This window comes from Ochotona curzoniae, unplaced genomic scaffold (genome assembly GCF_017591425.1).
Source record: "Ochotona curzoniae isolate NIBS_2020 unplaced genomic scaffold, NIBS_Ocur_1.0 contig_2321, whole genome shotgun sequence".
Taxonomy (NCBI): Eukaryota; Metazoa; Chordata; class Mammalia; order Lagomorpha; family Ochotonidae; genus Ochotona; species Ochotona curzoniae.
Window position 1 is genome coordinate 8,287,214 of NW_024465421.1, and position 20,840 is coordinate 8,308,053.

Consider the following 20,840-nt stretch of genomic DNA (forward strand, 5'->3'; position numbering starts at 1 on the left):
GGAGCGAACCAGCAGATAGCAGATTTCTTTCTGCTTTTCAAGTGCATAAAAATAAGTAGCTCAAAATATATTTCTCCACCCAAAGCACTGTCTTTTTTTTTTAATGTATTTAACAGCATTGCCTTAATATTCATTTTTAAAATTTAATTTTATTTCATTTTGCATATATTATTTACATAATTGAGAGGATTGCATGCCCATATAAGTCTCCAGTCAGGGTGGGAAGGGCCACAGATGGGAGAAGGTAGGTTGTGGAATAAATGTTTCAATTTTGTTTTCTCTTGTGTCTGCAGTTGGGGAAGGGCGGGGGTCACTCCTCCTCGCTGTCCAACTACATCAGCACCCAGGGGTGGGGGATGGCCCTTTGATGATGCCTTAGAGAACCTGATGTGTTCCAAGGGTGTTCCTTGAGTGATTTTCATAGTTCTGAGACATCGTGGGCTTCATTGCACCAGGGTTGAGAAAATCTTTCCATGGTCAAGTTGACTGACCAAGTCCACATTAGTGCATCCACAGGCCCAGGAACATGTGGCAAACCTTGGCCAGGAGAGTGGTCCAACCTGTTCTGCTCTCCATCCTCTGACATCCGCGACATCTCTGCTGGCCTGGATGAGCTGGCTGTCAGCTGTGTTTTCCTTAACCACAGATGTTCTGAGAAGTATCCCAGGTACCCAAACCTACTACAAAAGGAGACCTTCTGGGAAGGTGCTATGGTTTAGTGGGTGAAGCCACATCTGTGGTATCGACATCCCATCTCTACTTCTGATCCAGCTTCATGTTAATGTGCCTGGGAAGACAGAAGAGGATGGCCCAAGTGCTTGGATCCCTGCATCTGTATGGGAGACCCAGAAGGAGATCCTGGTCCCTGACTTTGGATTGATTCAACTCTAGACATCACAGTCATTTGGGGAGTGAACCAGCAGATGGAGGATTTCTCTCTATCTGTCATCATGTCTATTTCTCCCTCTCTCTGTATCTTTGACTTTCAAACAAATTAAGAAATCTTTAAAAAAAATAAGAGAGAGATCTTTGTCACATTAAGTCCTTAAGACCTTAGAGGATGCTTGTTAACATAGCCTAACCTTGTCTAGCCTACCTAATACACTGTGGTTTCCAATATAAATGACAATCATCAGAGATAACCACTAAAAATCCAGTATCCTGAACCTCAGGTCAGAGCTAATGAATAATAATTTCCAGGGGGCGAAGTCTGGGAATTTGTGTAGGTAATATATTTTCCTTCCAGCTTCCAGACGATCAAGACTCCAGGACTATACATCATAGCAAGAGTGGGAGCTGGGCTTGGAGATCTAAAAGGAAAGGGGCGGAAACAACCCAAGGAAAGGCGTGGAGGTGGGGAAGCACAGACAAGAGCTTAGCACTGGAGCCTTGTGTTGGCCGCTGTGGGAGCGGGAGGAGGCAGATGGAAGGTGGGTCTAGCGGGGAGGCAGGCTCTGCCCACATCTACAGAGGCCATTGCAGGCCTGAAAGGACAGGAAGGGCAAAAGGGGACAGCTGGGTTTGGAAGTCTGGAAGGAGCTCTGTGGAGCTAAGCAAATTTTCTGAGCCGGGGTTCACTTCGTAAAAGTGATGCTTTAGGGCCCAGCATCGTGGCCTAGCGGCTAAAGTCCTCGCCTTAGTCATGCTGGGATCCCATATAGGTGCTGGATCATGTCCTGGCCACCCCACTTCCCTTCCAGCTCCCTGCCTGTGGCCTGGGAAAGCAGTCGAGGATGGCCCAAAGCCTTGGGATTCTACCTCTGTGCAGAAGACCTGGAAGAAGCTCCTGGCTCCTGGCTTCGGATCATTGCGGCTACTTGGGGAGTGAATCAGCAGAGGAAGATCTTCCTCTGACTTTCCAATAAAACAAAACAAACAAACAAAAAATGATGCTTCAGAAAGGCGGGAGACAGGTTCAGGGCCTAGGCGACAGAGTGGTAGTCTCAGAATTCCCACTGTCCTGGCACCAGCACCCTGTCTACCTGCACTATCTCTGACACTGCAACCTGACTCGGGGGCCAGGGGAAAGGCGTTCACTCTTGTTCAGTTCACCAACAGACGCGAAAGCCACCTCCAATGGGGGAGCCTTAGGTGGGGGTGGGAGAGAAGGCAAGACCATCACCCCCCCTCCTGTTGTCACTGGGGTTCCCACATCAACTTTGGCTTTGCTTCTGACAGTCCAGCTCCTCTCCAGTCCCCAAGAGCGTCTCCACAGCACCCAGCTTGGGGTGTGGCCCGCGGTAGGAGGAAGGTTTCTGATTTACAAGGAGACACTTGGGTGCTGTGGTCATTCTGGTGCAGTAGGATGTGCGAAAGGACAAGAAGAATCTGGGATAGGCCCAGGGATCTGGGAGACGCTGGCCAGGTGCAGGAGGAAGGTGGGACTTGGCAGGTGCCTGGGAGGGGCGGGATGCCTGTGTGGGAGGGCTCATAGAAGAGGTCACCAGGGCTCCAAGGATAATGATCTGGTTGCAAGGAGGTCCCCTGGGTACTGATTGGCCCGGGGCAGGGTTAGGGCACGGCGTGCTAGGGGCCCCGGATTCACTGCTGCAGGGGCAAGAGGGACCTGACAAGGAGCTTTGGGGATGGAGGGGGTGGGGTGAAGAAGAGAGGTGGGAAGGACAAACGGGGGGGGGGACGGACAGGGACAGCATAGGTCTCCGCCCAGGAAAGGGGAACTGGATTTGTAGCAGTCAGAGACATCTAAGGATGGGCCGAGGCGTCTTTGTGGCTAAGGGGGACCCTGTCCCTGTCCCCTTTCCTGGAGGCTAAGAATCTCCACCTCGGGGACTGGGGAGTCCGCGCAAGGCAGGTCTCCTGCCTCGGTCAGCGCCTGGCCACATACAGGGTCCTCCATCTGGCCACTGCTGGCGTCCAAGGTGCCTCCCGCGGGGACACACGGCTCCCAGAGGTGGTCACACGCAGGCTTACCCGGAGACACCAGGGTTCCAAGCAGAAAATCACTCCCCAGCTCCTGGGGCCAAGGGACCCACCACCTCCCACCCAGCCGCTCGCCCCCCACGCGGCGACCTCTGTTCTCGCCTTCTCCCCTCTTCCAGCCCTTCCGCACCCCCCACCCCCAATCGCCGCACCGCAGGCCACCCGGCACCTCGGTGCGGGCCTCCGCGCCTCCACGCGCTCTCCCGCAGCACCTCGCCCAGCTCTTCCGCGGCTCGACCCTCCCTCCCCACAGCCACCAGCCGCGCCCTCCTCGCGCGCCCCCCTCCCCGGACTACAAGCCCCAGGCGCCCCCAGCCCCGGGCGCTGCGCATGCCCCCTGCTCCCCGCCCCCTCGCGGCTCCCCCGCCCGCGCGGGCTCCTCGCCTCCCTCCGCCCCCCTCCCCCGCGCGCGGGCGCCCGCATCCCTCCATCCAGCCTGTGCCGCAGCCGCATCGCCACCGCAGCCCGGGCACAGCCGAGCCCGGCCAGGCCCCTGCCCCTGCCCGGAGCCTCGGCCCACCGCTCCCGGTCCCGCCCCCGCTTGCAAGCGACCCCCTCAGAGATCCCCGGCGCCCCCAGACCCCCTGCCTCCAGCACTGAAGTGGGAGACAGGAGCCGCGGCGGAGGCAGGAGGACGAGGAGGAGGAGGAGGAGGAGGAGCCGTCGCAGGATGAAGGATCGGACTCAGGAGCTGCGGAGTGTGAGCTTGGGGATGGGGAGGAGGTGGGGGGGCGGGACCCCAGCTTTGGGGGAGCCCGTGGGTATGCAGTGGGGGAGGTTCTGGGACGTGGGGGCGAAGGATTAGACCGGAGGTTGGGAGCTGCCCCCCCATCTCGAGGCACCTGATGTTTCCGGTGAACCTGCATTTGAGGACTGGTGCCTGGAAGGGGTTAGAGGCAGTAGGAGCAGTCTGGGGGTGGGGGCACAGACACCCCACCTCCCCAGGGGAGTCCTGGGGCATATAGCCTGTCTGTGGGGAAGAGAGGAGTGATGCCAGGAGGGCATTAGAGGGCTCCTGTCCTCCCCCATCCTGGGCAGATCTGTCAAACTGGAAGGATGGGGGCGGTGACCAGGCCAGGGGGTCCCAGCTCTGGGGAAGGACACAGGCCTGGAGTGACGTGCCCACACCTGGCAGTGAATGAGTGTGTGTGTGTGTGTGTGTGCACTCGAGTGTTGCTGTGGAGGGGAGAAAGCCCCTGCCGACTTGGGCACAGAAGCCATGGCCTTGGTAGCAGCCGGATAACCCAGGGCCTAATCGAGGTGACCCCAGACATGGGGCAACAGGGGCCCACAGATTTGGGTTGTGTGACCCTGGCTGTGCCCAGACCCAGGGGAACTGGGCCATGCTGAGCAATTGGGGTGGTTGACGTGGCCCTGGGCCTACAAGCTAGCGGGGGCCCTGCTCCAGGAGGCTGTCTGGCCTGGCGGGAGGTGTGGGGTGAGGGGTACGGGTGTCCAGGAGACAGGTGAAGGCTGAGTGGTGGCGACTGTGTGGAGGGGCCAGGGAATGAAGCTCCATGGGAATGGTTGCCTGCGGAGGGTGTGAGGCAGCTGTCAGGGCCCCGGGGTAAGGATGGGGGTGGGGGTAGAAGGGGACCCTGGGGGCCTGTGACAGTATCTGAGTAGGGGCACTGAGTCTTCCCCAGGGACTCTTACCACAGAGGTGATGGCCCCATTTGACAGATATGGAAAGTGAAGTTCAGAGATGGGCAGGGACTTGCCCAAGGTCACCAAGCAAGTGGCAGGGGCAGGTGGCTCAAGTATTAGGCTAGAGCCTGGATGTCCCTTCTGTTGAAGCGACAGGGGTCTCAGCTTTGCTGGCCTCCAAGAAACCACAACACGAGGGATGAAGAGGTCTGTCTTGGGAGAGCTCCCTGAATTCAGGGTAGGTGGGAGCAGGGGTTCAGGTTACAGAGAAATGGGGAGAGAGGCTTGGAGACAAGTGACCTCTTGCAGGCTAGTGACCAGGGAAGAACGCGTGGTAGAGAGAGGGAATTTCAAAGTTGTCTTTGTGCAAGTTGCACCAAGTAAATGCTCAGGCCGATAGGAAATGACCGCAATAGTGCCGTTTACAGCGGCGTATGCATAGTTCCTTACTGTGGTCCCCTGGGCAAGCCCCGGGAGGCTGCAACTAATGTTGTCTGCTGTTGGCTGAGGCTGAGGTGAAGTGGCCTGGGTGAAGTCACGGAGCTGGTAAGCAGGGATCGCATCCCAGCAGGTGCCTGCAACAGTTTATTGTGGGCCCAGAGTGGGCAGCCAACCCACCCAAGGTCACACAGCTTGTAAGGGAGGGAGCCGGTGTGCACCCTACTCACCTCACTGCCAGCTCCCCGTGACTGTACAACCTCAAGAAATAGGAGGTGAGGGGGCTGGAGTGGTGATAGAACTAGATGGGTGGGAGGCAGTGCGTCCCGCCCAGAGGTGAGGCATCCTGTGAGCTGGGGCTTCCTAGGGGCTGGGGATGGGAGGAGGCAGGAGGTGGTGGGCTGGGTGAAAGCTGATGGCTGTGGTGTTAGTCACAGCTCAGGGAAGACTGCCGATTTGGGAGGGGGCGGCGGGTGCAGGAGGGGCAATAGAAAGAAGCTACCAGATGCTAGGAGTTCCAAGGTCTCCTGCCAGCCTAGAGGAGGGGCTGGCAGGCAAGTGCAAGAAGACTGGGCAGCAAGGTGTGTGGTACGGACCTGGGGAGGAAGGTGTGATGGGAGCAGGTGTCAGCCCCACCCCCAGGGTGGGGGTGCAGGTCAGATGGTCCTCAGGGCTTCACAAGTCTGATTGAAAGTGATGACTGGATGTGGCCACTACCTTCGTGACCTTGGGCAAGTGACCTCGCCTCTCTGGGACTCAGTTTCTCGTGTGTGATTGGCCAAGCTGGTTCTTGGATTTGTCCTGAAAAGTCAAATCAGTCCACAGGAAGTGAAGTTCATGGGAAATGGGTATTAGGAAAAACATACACATGGATTTCAGCCTTTTATTTATTTTGCTTGTTTATTGGAAAGGCAGCGGGGCAGAGAGAGACAAACTCCCCAAGTGACCACTTCCATTAGAGCTGGGTCAGGCCCAAACCTGGAACTCCCATCTGAGCTCCCACGTGGGTGGCAGGGACCCCAACATGTGACCCACCACCTGCTGCCCTCCCAGGAGGCATGTCAGCAGGAAGCTGGAGTTGGAACGGAGCTGGGTCTGGGATGTGGCACTGCCTGATGTTGGCCAGACAGTTGGGGTTGTGTGGTTGACTGGGTCCCAGAAGACTTGTTCATTTTCTTTTGCACACCCCATAGCCCCCTGAGAGGGGCTGGGTATGACCCTTGCTTTATATTGGGGTCAGTAGAGGGCCAAAGGGGCAAAATAGAGAGGCCTTGCCTCGAAGTACAGCTGGGAGGTCATGAGCTGGCCCAGACGTGCTGGAGAGTTCATTGGCAGAGAGCCGGGTGCTGGGGACTCGGGCTGTGGGGCTTCACAGGCCAAACAGGGCAGTGAGGGAGGGGCACGGGAAGATCCATGGGTACCACGCTGGGAGTGGACCTGTGAGGTAGGAAGGCAGAAGAGGGGATCCTGGGAAGAGAGGTGAAAGGAGGCTGGATGGAGGAAGGTGCTTGGGTTTGAGACTGCACAGGAGAGAGACTATACAGGGATAACGAGTTACCTGACCTGGTGGGAGGACTGAGGCCTCAGCTGGGAGGCAAGTGCAGAAGGAGCTTTCTGAGGGCAGAGCTGAAATAATAAGACCAGAGTGGCCCGGTATGGATACGAACAACAGGGAGACTCAGCTGCAGAGCGCTGTGTCCACAGCCCCCTCTCTGCCATTCACATGCAGCAGACTTATCCCACCCATGGCCTTTCCACTGTTCCCTCCATCCAGGAAGCTGGTCGTTGCACACAGGTGGCTGACTCTTGCAGGACCCTGAGCTTAGATGTCACCTCCGTCTGTCTCCCAAGCTCCTCCACCAGTACTAGCTTGCCCAGACCTGTTCTTTATGTCATTCCCTACGACCTGGCCCGGTCTGAACCGATCCTGCTGGGTTTCCGCTCTCTGCCCCCAGTGGACTGTCAGCTCCTTGGGGGCAGGGCCTTTCCGTCTGTCTTGGTGCGTCCCCAGCGGTCGCCAGAAGAGAACTTGGCATGAAGCTCAGCGGATCCTGTGAGATGAATGAGTGACTCACAGAGGCAGAGGTGGGATGAGGAAGGGAGTAGGTGGGGAGGCAGAGGAGAGAGGTGGGACGGCCGGACTGCACCATGGGAGGGAGGCCCATGCCAAGCAGACAGATGGACAGAAAGGAGGGTGGGGAGCCACTGCCGGTCAGTGAGATGGCCCCTGCAGAGCACGGAGGAGCACGTGTGTGTGTGCATGCATGAGCATGTGTACATCTGTATCACAGACACATGTGTATCCATATGCTTGGGTGAGCACGTGTGTATGTGCATGGGTGAGTGCATGAGTCCACATGTATTGTGCACATATGTGTATGTATGATCACATGTGTATCTGATTGCACCATACACATGTGCCCATACACACACATGCATGTTCATGTGCATATGTGTGCACACTCTGATAGTTTCTGGCTGCCTGTATGTTTTGTCACTGTCCTACCATCTGGCTGGTCACTGCACCCCCTAGCCCAGCCCCAAGCCCTCTATGTCTCTGATAATGGAGGACCTTGGGGGGAGTGCCCCTCTGGAGGGGGCCCTGGAGCTGGAGGCGTGGAAATCTGATGTCCCCACTGCCAGAGTCCCTCCCGAAGGTGGCCTCTCCCTGCATGCGCCCAAATAGCTCAGGCAGAGCAGGTATGTGGCACCGACACCCACCCCGTCTGTCAGCTCCCTGTCAGGCGTCTGTATCTCTCTGTGCCTCAGTTTCCTCACTTGGTATATGGGAATAAGAACATTAGCCATAGCATGGAGAGGTTGTGAGCATCAAAGCACATGGCCCAACTCAGTATATATGAATATATGAGGTGATTCCCCAAAGTTCTTGGAAAGTGGAAAAATCAGAAGATCCACTTGGGGTGGAGTTTTGGTGCCATAGCTCAGCTGCTGCTTGGGGTGCCCAAGTCTTGGCCTTTCCAGCTTCCTGCTCATGCACGCTTTGGGGAGCAGTAGGTGATGGCTCAAGTAGCTGGATCCCTGCCACCACACGGGCAACCTGACCAAGTTCCAGCTCCTGGCTGTCTGTCAGCACACAGAGGGTGAACCAGCAGATGGGTGGGCTCTCTCCCTCTCTCTCTCTCTCTCCCCCTCTCTCTCACTGCCTTTCAAATCTCACTTTTTTTGGTGCAAAAAAAAGGTTTGAAAGCTGTGCATATGATTGGTCTTCAAAAAGTTCATGGAAATGCACGTTGTAAAAAAGCTATACATGAAATAAGACTCTTTTTTTGCACCCAAATAAGCTTACCTTTTAATTACATTCTCCAGGAATCCTTGGGGGATCCCCCACCCCGTCCTGTGTGGGATGTTTGTAAAGTGGCATTTCCCTCATCTTATTCATGAGGGAGTTGAGGCTCAACTTGGGTACCTGTAACTCGAAGCCACCAGCCAGGGCACTGGGGCACGCAGTTGCTCCTGGTTCCTGGCAGGCTCATTTGCCCGTGGCCCTGTTTCCATGAGGCTTCAGAGAAACGCAGCCTGTGCTTGCTTGCAGAGCCAGGAGGTTTGGCTTCCAGGCTGGGGGTCCCCTTTGGTTCCCCAGGCTGGCCACAGGGGTTCAGCAGTACTGAGGACCCAGCAGAGTGGGCACTTGGGACAAGAAGGAGCCTGCGGACTAGCTCCAGGCAGTCCTGGGTACAGGTGCCACCCGGGGTCTTACCTGCTGTTGCATGCACCCTTGGGTGTCTCAGACAGCCTCTCTGAGCCTGTTTCTTCTTCCGTCTCGTGGCCTCTCCATGACTGTTTGGTGCCAGGGGCACAATTGCCAATTAAAAAGCTCAGAGCAGGGTGCCTCGAAGCAACTTCCTTAGCTGCTATCTGCCTCAGTCTCCGGATCTGTGAAAGGGGCCGCAGTAATACCATCCCTTAAGGAGCTGCTGTGAGAATTCAGTGGATCAGCTGCATGCAGGGTTGCTAGAACGTTGTGAAAACCTGTCTAAATCTCTTAATTGGAGCTGTGTTGGCCAATGGCTCTTAGAATTTGAAAACAATTTTTTAAAATTCTTTATTTATTTTGAAGTCAGCGATATGGGGTGCCAGGGATGGGGCTAGCATGTGAGAGCATCTGTATCAGGTTTACTCCGCAAGTACCTGTGACAGCCTGAGCTGGGCCAGGCAGAAGCTGGAGGGCCAGTTATCCTCCACTGCTTCCCCAGATGCACTAGCAGGGAACCGGATGGGAAGTGGACAGTTGGGTCTTAAACTGGTACTTCTATGGGGCACTGGCAGCTGAGTCCACTGCCCACTATGCTGGCCCCCTTACAAAGCGGCATTTTTTTTAAAGATTTATTTATTTTTATTGGAAAGGGAGATTTACACAAAGAGAAGAAGAGATAGAAAAATCTTTTATCTGCTGGTTCACTCCCCAAATGGCTGCAACAGCCAGAGCTGAGCTGATCCGAACCAGGAGCTTCTTCAGAGTCTCCCGTGTGGATGCAGGGTCCCAAGGCTTTAAGGGGCCATCCTCTACTGCTTTCCCAGGCCATAGTCAGGGAGCTGGATGGGAAAGCAGAGTAGCCAGGACACAAACTGGTGCCCAAATGGGAAGTCAGTGCTTAGAGGTGAAGGATTAGCCAGTTGAGCTATCATGCCAGCCCCCAAAGTATTAAAAAAAAATTTTGATTTGAAAAGTTATAGAAAGACATGGAATGACACACAGAGGAAAGGAATCTTCCATCCCGTGGTTCATTCTCCAGATGGCTAGAATGGCTGGGACTGGGTCAGACCGAAGCCAAGAGCCAGAAGCTTCTTCCAGGTCACCCACATGGGTGGGAGGGACCATCTTCCACTGATTTCCCAGGCACATTAGCAGGAAGCTGGATCCAGCCCATCTGGAATGCCCGTGAACCCATTCCGCCAGGACGTCATCACCTCCCCCGCCCCCTACAAAGTTGTGATGAAGTCATGACAGAGCATTGGGGTCACAAGAATATGAGATTTAGGCCCAAAGTTCTGGTAGTTGCACAGCAGTTCCCCCTCTGACCAGTGGTGTCCGGGGGTGGGGAAGCATGTCCTCCTGGATGCCATGGCTTCTGGACCTGGCACCCTTTGTCAAGTCACTGTCCCCCCTTCCTCCCAAGCCTCCTCCTGGGCTCTCGTTCGTGATTTTGGAGCGCTGGTGTTTGTTCACAAGCTCTCTTTCAGGGCTGGGGTGGCGCGGGTGAGCAGGGATTAAAGGTGCAGCATCAGTTGTCAACCATAGCGCATCACGCTCTCGGTGCTCTGGGCTCTGGGCCTTTCTCCCTCTCTCAAGGACAAGGAAACAGGTGGCCAGGGACACACCCAGGAAGAAGCTGAAGGAACTGGCTCTGAGAACCATGGGAGAAAGGGAGAGCTCCCAGGTTTCTGGGCCAGGGAAGGGTTCCCGGTCTGGGCCAAGAAGAAGGGGAGGGCTTTGAGCATCCTTGGTAGGCAGCTGGATTTTGAGGACAGCTTCATGGCATGCTCAAAAATGAACCCTGCCTTCATGGACCAAGTCCTGATTTTGGCATGTAGGTGACTGCAGGAGAAGCCACAAGTCCTATCAAGGCCCTGTCTTTCAGGGTCAGCTGCCGGGAGCTGAAGGGGCGGAGCAAGGCGGAGGCACCCTCTGGCCTACCTGTTTTCAGGCTGATATTGGAATTGGACACATTTGCTGCCCTGCTGGTCTGTGACCACCAGCCTGGGGGAGGGTGATGGCTGAGGGCAGTCTTCCCCAGGGCCCTGCAGGCTGCCCCCTCTGATGGGTGCTTGCCCTCCGTCTGGCTTCCGCTGCACCCAGGTCCCATCCCTTGCCTGACTGCATCTGGGTCGCAGCTGGTTGTCTCGGTTCGATCCAAGCTGTCTGGGCTGTCTGGCCCCAGTCTCAGCCTGTCTGGTTCCCATCAGGGTCTGTCTGCGGTCTGCTCAGGCATGTACTTACCATTCCAGCTGTCTTTGCTACCTCCTCTGCCTGGGAGCCTGTGTGGATCTCCTTGGGGCTGGGGCGAGCTCTTACTGGGAGTCAGAATGAGGCCCTCTTAGGGCCCTTGAGAGCGCAGGTTGTGGTTAAATGTGAGAAACCCAGGGGTTGACCTCAGAGAGTCCCCGGTCAGGGAAGGGGATGGAGTCAGGGGTGCGGAGGGGGGGGTGCCCAGCCCCCACCTGCTGATCACCGCTCAGGTGAGACAGGACGCCCTGGGCTTGGGTGGCAGGGCTCCCTTGGGATGTCTCCGGGGCACACCACGAGCCTCTATGCATTGCCCTTGCCACCGGGCGCCCTCACCACGGGCCCCGGGGCCAAATCATCAGCTTGTGGCTGCCCCGCGGCAGCGTGGGTGTCGGGACCTATTTGTGTGCACTCCGCTTGTCAGCTCTTCTGTCTGTGTCGCGGGTCTTGTCTGTCGGGGGCGGCGGGGCTGTGGGTGGGTGAATCCCGGGGAGGGAGGGCGGAACAGCAGCTGGGAAATCCAGGCAGGCACCCGCGGGGGTGAAGCCGCGAAGGGGCTGGGTGATAGCGCGGGCACGCACTCAGGCGGCGCCGGGGAGTGGGCGGGAGGAGGCCAGCGGCTCCGACGCACGTAGCCCGAGATGGGGGTGGGGATGACACCTGCCGCTGGCAGTGCAGTGACCTTGCAGGGAAAGAACGGTCTTGTGGGGGGCATGGGGGGAAGCGAAGGGAGCCGGGAGTAGAGTGAAGCTCCCGGCCCTGTGGATGGACGAGCAGGCCCCCCAGGTACTCCTGGGATAGGCTCCCTTCTAAAAACTCTCCTGGTAGCCCAGAGCCAGTGATTGCAAGATGGCATTTGACTGGTTGTGAAAGTATTGAACCATGTCCATGCTGGCTCGTCAAAATCAACCACCCTGATACTCATCCCATTCCAGGGTGCCACATCCACCCTGAAATGGTGCCCTTTGCTGGTCCCATCTCCCCTGTCCCCCTCCACTCTCCAACCCCCACCAGGGTCCTTTGGGTTGTCAGGCCCTTGTCCTGCTGGGCAGCAGGTGTTCATGTGGATGCTGCGTGCTCATCAGCCCTTCCTTCCAAGAGCAGCCAGCATTCGTTTGTGTGTATCTGTGTGTGTGTGTGTGTGTGTGTGTGTGTGTGTGTGTGTGTGCGTGATGGGGCTGAGGGGATCTAGCCTTGGGGTCAGGCAGGGACTGCCCCTGGATTCAGCCTTCTTTTGCTTCCCAGGCAAAAGACAGCGATGATGAGGAAGAGGTGGTCCACGTGGATCGAGACCACTTCATGGATGAATTCTTCGAACAGGTAATGGACCCCGTCCCCACCCCTCTACAGAGCCTCCAACCCGGCCCCCAGCTCGACCTCTGACCAGGTGCCCAGCCAGGACTTGCGTGGCCTGCACTCCCTTCTCTCTTTGCCCGGCATCCTGTCTCTTCTCACCCTGCTGCTTGCTCTGGCCCACTTCCCTGCACTGGCTGGTTCTGCCGGCTCTTCCCTGCCTGGCTGGCAGCTTCTCTGTTGCTGGGCAGGTGGAGGAGATCCGGGGCTGCATCGAGAAGTTGTCGGAGGATGTGGAGCAGGTGAAGAAGCAGCACAGCGCCATCCTGGCTGCACCCAACCCAGATGAGAGTGAGCGCTGCCCTGTGGTGGGCTGAGGGCGGGGCGACGGCCCCCCTCTGTGGTCTCACCCACATTTCTTTGCTTCCCTCACTTTCCCCCACCCCTTCGCCTCGTAGAGACCAAGCAGGAGCTGGAGGACCTCACAGCCGACATCAAGAAGACGGCCAACAAGGTCCGGTCCAAGTTGAAAGGTGAGGAGGGCGGGACAGCAGGAATGTGAGGCAGCCCAGAACAGAGCTGGCCCGTCTGGAGCAGGGGCTGTCTGCACACTGCCAGGCGCCAAATTCCTAAGCAGGGAGGAGGTATCGCTCTCCCAGCCAGATTCCCTGAGGAGCAAAAGTGCACAGCAGGCGTAAGGGTTGGGGAGCAGGTTTGGATACCAGTTGTATCCAAGGAGGTTCCACTGGCAAAAACAGTCTTCCCCACCTCACCACCCTCCCCGCCCCTGTGTAGCACCCAGTAGGTGGGCTCTGCAAATGCTTCCGAATTGGTGTCCTCAGCTCAGGCCAGATTGGCTGCCATCAGGGGCTGGCAGGCTCGCAGGAGGAACTTGCCAAGTGCTCCCGCATTCACTCTAATTGAAGGATGTGGGTGCTGAGACGCACCCCCATTCCAGTGCATGGTGGGTGGGGAACCTCCTTGTCTGCTGGGGCCAGGGGCAACGCTATGCCCTGGCAGGACCAACAGATCTGCTGCTGGTGCCGCAGCGTCACGAAGCGCTTGCCGAGCACCTGCGGTGCCCTGCAGGCCTCTGGGGGAGAAACAGCAGTAGCGGCAGCTTGACCAGGCCCCGAGAACGTCGACCTTGGTCCAAGGAGCAAAGGACAGAAGCTGTACGCCCTTGTTCCAGAGCCTCCAGTGCTGATTTGGAAAAACAGGCCCTCAGTGCTCACTTAGGAGGGCGTGCTGGCACAGAAAATGCCCTAAGCCGGGGGCGCGAGGGCTGCCAGGGCATCCGGCCTCCACAGTCCCTGGCCCTGAAGCAGTTTCCTTCTCTCAACTTGTTCATTAGTGCAGGAGGAAAATGGAAGTTTCCAAAGTGGCTTTATTTTGCCTGGGAATGGGGGAGAGCAGCAAAAATATTTCTGTCCACATAATTTAAAAAAAAAAAAAACAACTTTTAATTTTGCTTGAAAAGCAGAGTTTCGCGAGTGGAGGAGAGAGAAAGAGAAGTCTTCTATTCATCATTCACTTCCCAAACAGCCACCATGGCTGGAGCTGAGCCAATCAGGAGCCAGGAGCGTCTACCGGGTGTCCCACATGGGTGCAGGGGCCCAAGGACTTGAGCCATACTTCACTGCCCTGCCAGCCCATTAGCAGGGAGCTAGATGGGAAGTGGAACAGCCAGGACATGAAGCAGCACCCCCACGGGATGCTGGCACTGCAGACACAGCCTGCTGTTCCATGGTACTGACCCTTAATGCATAAACTCTTAAATCCCAGCCCGAAGCACGTGTAGCCACCTTGCTGTCGCTGTGCTGGGGTGCCCTAACCACCATAAGGTTCCTTCTCAGCAGCAGCATTCCGGCTAACACCCAGTTTAAAACCCACGGGCTCGGGACCAGTGTAGTGGCCCAATTGGTTAATCTTCTTCCTTCAAGTGCCGGCATCCCATATGGGATGTTCATGCACAAGTTCATGTCCCGGCTGCTCCACTTCCCATCTTCCTCTCTGCTTGTGGCCTGGGAAAGCAGTAGAGGCTGACACAACTATATTCAGTGGGAGACCTGGAAGAGGCTCCTGGCTCCTGGCTTTGGATCACCTCAGTTCTGGCCAGTATGGCCTCTTGGACAGAAGATCTTCCTCTCTGTCTCTCCTTCTCTCTGTAAATCTGCCTTTCCAGTAAAAATAAAATAATAATAGTAATAATAATAATAATAAAGAACCCATGGACTCCCTCCATGTTTGTCCTCTGCCACCGTGATGGCCCGTAGGGGCTGTGTGGCTGAGAGATCAGGAACGGATTGAGAAAGAAGCCAGGGACAACTTTAGACCTGAAGTCCAGGACTCCAGAAAGGGGACAAGGAAGTCTTGTCTTCTCCACGCTCCTCCAGCTGGGGATGTGACCTGTGGGCTCTGTCGCAGCCCTTGGAACCCCCTGGTCTAGACTGTACAGGCTGGGTCTCCCAGGTTCATGTAAGATGCCTGGACTCCTGACTTGGCCCCCGCCCCAAGGCTGTGCTCTAGAGACCCCCCAGTCTGGGGCCACAGAGTTCCGCAATCCTGGGCATGTGCTCCTTGCGGGCTGGACCAAAGCCATCAGTCAGCTGACTGTTTGCTGGCAGGGGAGCCTCGGGGTGCCATCTGAGCAAAGAACAGAGAAGTGATGTTATCGGGAACATCCCTGTGGCAAAGTGGGAGAGGGCTTGGTCATTCATTCCTGCCCTGTTTGCTCATCTTCCCCCGGGACGGTCTCACCCCCAGTTCTTTCGTGGGCCACTGGTGGCAGGGTTCCCAGTTGATCTGTGGACTTTTCCACAACACCCTTTAGAAGTAGAGAGGCAAGCCTGGGTTTATTTTACTTGTTCTTGCGGGGATGTCCGCCTGTGCCCTCTGAAATTCTCCCAGGAAAAGGTGTTTCTCCTAAATCGGTCCTGCCCACAAGTGCTTTCCCTTCCACCAGGAAACAAATCCCTGGGTGGGTTCTTGCTCCGGGCCAGAGGATTGCACGAAGCAGAGTGCCCCATACAGAGGCCCCGGGGCACTGACCCCTCTTGCTCCCCACATACCCCCCTCCATGCACCCACCTGTCTCATCACTCCGCCCTCTGTCCTGCAGCGATCGAGCAGAGCATTGAACAGGAGGAGGGGCTGAACCGCTCCTCCGCCGACCTGCGCATCCGCAAGACGCAGGTAGGAGGTGGGGCGGAGCCCTGGTGGGAGCAGGACGTGGGGCGTGGCCTGGGCGGCCCTATCACGGGGTGGGCGTGATCCTGTGGGTGCTAGGCTTGGCTGTATAGTATTAAGGATGCAGGGGTATGGGGTCTATGACTGTGAACTTAGTGGGGGGTTGAGGGTTTGGCCCGAGCTGAAGAGGGGGAATCATGATCCCATCCAGCCCGCTCCCCCATACCCTGTGCCTCGCACCCCGCTGCTTCGCACACCACCTCCCCTCCACTCTGATGTGTCTCCCCCCACTGCAGCACTCCACACTCTCCCGGAAGTTTGTGGAGGTAATGACTGAGTATAATGCGACCCAGTCCAAGTACCGGGACCGCTGCAAGGACCGGATCCAGCGGCAGCTAGAAATCAGTGCGTACCTCCTCCCTGGGCCCCAGCCGTTGCCAGGGGGTCTGGAGGGTGGACTTCCCTCGGTCTGCTAAGCAGTCCTCCTCCCCTCACAGCTGGAAGGACCACGACCAACGAAGAACTGGAAGACATGCTGGAGAGCGGGAAGCTGGCCATCTTCACGGACGATGTGAGTCCTGGGCAGGGCCCTGGCGGGTTGGGAAGCTGGGCGTTAGCTGGCCCAGCTCAGGCTGCCCCACCGGCCCGTATCCGCTGTGGAGGCTCTTGCAGGCTCTGCAGGCTGCCCCTGGACCCGGGGAATTCCATGGGGGCAGGGCAGGAAGGCACCTCCCTTAAGAGTGACCAGGAGCCTGCTATGTGCCAGGCCCAGTGTGAAGTCCCTAATGACGCAGGTGTACGTGGACCACACGCTCGCTCAGGCCTTGTGACAGCACGTGAGATGGTCTGGGGCACACAGGAAAGACCTTGACCTCAAGAGGCAGGATGGCTGACCCAGACCCTAGAGCAGAGAATTGAGTGGGGCGAGGTGCCAGAGGTGGGGTTGGCATCCGGCGTCAGTTCCCCTCTGGTTGGAGTTCTCCCACGTGCGTGCTCCCCTGCCAGAGAGTCTCTCATCTGCCTAGCTTGCTGAAGGTTTGGTTTGAAGAGATCAGTTTTGGTTTTGTTCAGGGTTTGCACCCTGCACTGCCTTGCCAATTAATATGGGAAGGGCAGGGCTTTTCCCACAACCTGGTTCTTCTTTCTCCTTGCACTTTCACCCCAGCCTGCTCAAACTGTCTCTCTTTCTGTTTCTAGCAGCTCCACGGCTCTGGTCAAAGCATCTAGACCAGGGTTTAGATCTGCGTGGTGACATGACAGCAGACAGTGACCCCTTTGCTGCATTAACCTTGAACAAATGAACTATGGGCCCATTAGCCTGAAACCCCCCACCCCCCACCAAACAGCTCTGTCCAGGCCCACCTGTCTGTGTGTGAGAGAGAACAGAGGAAGGTTGGTAGATTGTTCCAAAGCAGTCAGCCCACAGCCGTTACCATGGAAACCCATCACCACAATACAAGGTGATGGGGACCTTGGCCAAGGGCTGCACACACTGTACAAGAACCCAGAGGCAGTAGAGGGCGACTCCCGCTGGAGTAGGGAAGACTTCCTGGGGGAGGTTTTGTTGGGCTGCATCTTAAGACAGGAGGAGTTTTTGAACATGGGGAGATGGATGAAAGGCATTAGAAGGGACAGGAACCAGCTGATGCCAGACAGGGAGAGGGGAGCTGCGGCTCGGCGATGGGGAGATGAGCAGGAGGAGCAGAGGCTGGGCTGTGACCGCTGGAGGGAAGGCAGGTGTGTAGACCGGGCCAGGGGCAGCTCTGGCAGGCATGGTCTGAACAGTGGGTATTTCCTGCATTAGGTTTTCATTTTATTTGTGAGAGGGAGGAGAGAGTTTCCATCTGTGGGTTTACTTCCCACATGCCTAAAGGCTGGAACTGCCTTCATCCAGCTGCATCTTCATCCAGCTCAGGCAGGGTGACAGGGGCCCAAGCCCTTGACCCCGTCCCCGGCTGCCTACTGGGGGCACAGGTCCTGGAAGCTGCAGTCAGAAGCAGAGTGGCCCTCACACACAGGCCCACTGGTGTGGACATGGTGTCCCGGGGGCGGGGTGTCCTGAGCACACTGTCCAGCAGCTGCCTCTCTGGTGATCTAGAAACAGCTCTTCCTTAGTGCATGCCGCATGCCAGGGGCCGTTAGAACTGACGTATGGAATAGTAACTCCATTAAAAAAAAAAGATTAATTTATTTATCTGAAAGAAAGAGTTAACAGAGAGGGAGAGAGTTCTCCCTGCTGGTTCACTCCACAAACATCTTTAATGGCCAGTGCTGGGCTGGTCCAAAGCCAGGAGCCAGGAACTTCCTGAAGAGCTCCCATGTGGGTGTAGAATCTGAAACCTTGATTCACCCTTCTCTGCTTTCCCAGACCATGAGCAGGGACCTGATCAGAAGTGAAACAGTCGGGACTTGAACTAGCACCCATATGGGATGCCGGTACCACTGGTTGAGGATTAGCCTGCTACACCGTGGTGCTGGTTCCCCCTTAGTGAGTTCCATGTCCATCCTATGACCTCCCTAGCTGGGGAAACCAAGAATGAATGGTGTCCAGGATTTTTTTGTTTTTGAAAATTTATTTTCACTGAAAAGGCAGATCCATAGAGAGAAGAGAAAGAGCTTCCATCCGCTCGTTCACTCCCTAAATGCGTGCAACGGCCAGAGCTGAGCTGATGTGAAGCCGGGGCTCGCGAGTTTCTTCCGGGTCTCCCATACAGGTGTAGGGTCTCTACCATTCTCTACTGCTTTCTGAGGCTGCAAGCAGGAAACTGGATAGGAAGTGGAACAGCCAGGACACAAACCAGCACCCATATGAGAACCCAGTGCTTGGAGGTGGAGGATTGGCCAATTAAGCCATTGTACTGGCCCCTGGACATCCAGGTTTGAAGCCCAGCTTTTTAGCTACAGCATCTTCTGTGGGCCAGGGGTGATCACAGTCCCATTTGCCCGCTTCCCCCAGATCAAAATGGACTCGCAGATGACGAAGCAGGCGCTGAACGAGATAGAGACGAGGCACAATGAGATCATCAAACTGGAAACCAGCATCCGCGAGCTGCACGACATGTTCGTGGACATGGCCATGCTCGTGGAGAGCCAGGTAAGGACCAGCCGTGATAGGCACCTCTTCCTCGTCCCTCCTCCCACCTCAGCTCCCCGCTCGGAGCACCCCGAGGCGCCCTCCTCCCCGCCCCGTCCATGCTGCTCCCCTGTCCGTAGGGAGAGATGATCGACCGCATCGAGTACAATGTGGAACATTCCGTGGACTACGTGGAGCGAGCTGTGTCCGACACCAAGAAAGCTGTGAAATATCAGAGCAAGGCGCGGAGGGTGAGCCCGGGCAGGTGGCGCCCAGGGGCAGCGGGCTGGGGCTGGTGGGTGGGGCTGGGCTCCAGCCAGGGCCGAGGTGAGTGATGAAATCGGGTGAGAGGCTTATCTCTGGCTCTGACCTCTTCCTATTTTCTGTTTTTTTTTTCCTCCTTTCTTTCCCTCATACCCTCCTCCCCTGTGGCTGGCCCCTTCTGTCTGTCTGTTGATTCTGCTCGCGTCCGTGCGTGCGTGCGTGCGTGTGTGTGTGTGTGTGTGTGTGTGTATGTGTGTGTGGGTATCGGACTCCATCTCGGCTGCTCTTTCTGCCTGCAGAAGAAAATCATGATCATCATTTGCTGTGTGGTGCTGGGGGTGGTCTTGGCGTCATCCATTGGGGGGACGCTTGGCTTGTAGGCCCTGCCCCCTCCACCCTGATTCTCCCAGGCCCCTCCCCCACCACATTGGGAGCAATACCCCCACACCACCACCTTTCACTCTCCCCTGCTCCAGGTCACCCCCACGGCAGCCCCCCCCAGGGTCCCTGGACCTCCCCCTGTCATGGCCCGCCCACCCTCCGCCCCTCTCTCCGTCGCACGCAGACAGCAGCAGGCGAGATCACACATGCACACCCACATGCATGCCGCCGGCACATGCTCGCGATGTGTGCACGCCCCAGCGTGTGTGTCCATGTGCTGACGTGTGTAGATGCCCACCACCCCCCGGTCCTGCCCCTCTGGACTCCCTCAACCTTGAGTCTGCGTGAGATCTCCGCCTCCCCTCCTTTGCCTGGTTGTTGGTGGTGGAGATTGCCACAGGATGACCCAATAGCCCACCCTGCCCAGCTCTGTTTCCTGTGAGTGCGTGTGCGTGCGGGACTGCAGCTCTGTGGACACACAACTTGTGCACGTGCCGTTCTGTGGTTGCGTGTTTGACCCCAACACTGCCCGTTGTCCCTTCTCTCTGTCCCCTGTCTGCCACCCTCTGGGGCAGGCTCTGCGATCTCAGAGGATCCAGGTAGGCCTCCACACATGGGCAGGGATAGCCAGCCAGCCCACAGGATGCAGGACTGGTGTGTGTGTGTGTGTGTGTGCGCTCGTGTGTATGGTGAATCCATGGCATTCCCCTGGTGTGGGTGGCACACGTGTGCACCTCTCCTTGCTCAGGCTACCTAGGTGTGTGCATTTTCCCCCGTGTATCTTGGGGATGTGTAGGTGTGTGTGTGCCTGTTGGCACGTGTGTGTGTGTGTGCGTGCGTGTATCAAGACTTCCTGCACCCTGTGTGGCCCACACACACGCATGCATGTCTCTGAGGTTGTGGGCCCAGGCAGTTCTGTTGTCAGATGCCCCTCGCTCCTCCTCCTGCTCCTCCACGTGGGTTGCTATGCGGGATTTGGTGTCACCCCCTCCCCCTTCCCTGCCACTGCATTGACACTGCGGGGCCCAGGCAGCCTACCATGGGAGCACAGGGCCTGTGTGCACACGGACCTAGATCCCTATCTCTGCCTATGCCCCTAGGGGAGTGAGGGCCAGGCAGGGCGAGCCCATGAAAGCTGGGGCACTTTCAATGCCCAGGCCGGGCGGAGCCCGGCTGACGTGCTTCTTGGAAGGGACTAGTAGGGATGGCACCCATGCAGCTGGAAAACAGATCCCTGCACATTCTTGCCTTCTGCAGGCTCTTGGACTTTGTCAGAAGCCGGTGGTGTTTGTCCTCATGGTGCCATGGCAAGCACTGGGTTTTTATGGCACTGCTTCTTATAGACCAGCTGGAGTGGTCAGGGTGACAGATGCCACTCAGGGTAGGGGCTGGGAGCTGGCCACTCCCCACACCAGGTTGGGAAATAGACTGAGGAGACTGGTGGGGAGGAGGGGCTGGCACAGTGGGTGCAGTTTGGCGGTCTGTCTGTGATAGCAGGTGAGAGGTGCTTGACAGGAAGGACACTGTTGGGAGCCCCCCAGGCCACATGTTGGTTGGACACATGGACGTGTGATCTACTCTGGGGTCGGGCACCCAGGTGCCTGCGATGAAGGGCTCAGATGTATCCCATATTGTGTGTGTGAGAGTGACC

General features: G+C 57.1%; 1 protein-coding gene across 2 annotated transcripts; it reads left to right on the top strand.

The window, feature by feature from the left end:
• The first annotated feature begins 3,557 nt into the window (after positions 1-3,557).
• STX1B (syntaxin 1B) lies at positions 3,558-19,293 on the top strand. 2 transcript variants are annotated; one of them, XM_040973847.1, is made up of 11 exons: positions 3,611-3,640; positions 6,630-6,645; positions 12,243-12,310; positions 12,535-12,634; positions 12,742-12,816; positions 15,404-15,477; positions 15,768-15,876; positions 15,969-16,042; positions 18,428-18,565; positions 18,685-18,795; positions 19,108-19,188. In XM_040973847.1, exons 1-11 carry the CDS (start codon positions 3,611-3,613, stop codon positions 19,186-19,188), a joined length of 876 nt encoding a protein of 291 aa, XP_040829781.1. The 2 variants fall into 2 exon arrangements, with proteins under 2 accessions (XP_040829783.1, XP_040829781.1); XM_040973849.1 differs by lacking the exon at positions 6,630-6,645 and having other exon boundaries at positions 3,558-3,640; positions 12,236-12,310; positions 19,108-19,293.
• The last annotated feature ends 1,547 nt before the right edge of the window (positions 19,294-20,840 follow it).

Bases quoted from the DNA above. Each gene is read 5' to 3' on its own strand.
- STX1B (XM_040973847.1), top strand. From the start codon at position 3,611: ATGAAGGATCGGACTCAGGAGCTGCGGAGT. The intron at 16,043-18,427 runs GTGAGTCCTGGG...CGCTTCCCCCAG, and splicing joins TGGCCATCTTCACGGACGAT to ATCAAAATGGACTCGCAGAT. The intron at 18,566-18,684 runs GTAAGGACCAGC...CCCTGTCCGTAG, and splicing joins CCATGCTCGTGGAGAGCCAG to GGAGAGATGATCGACCGCAT.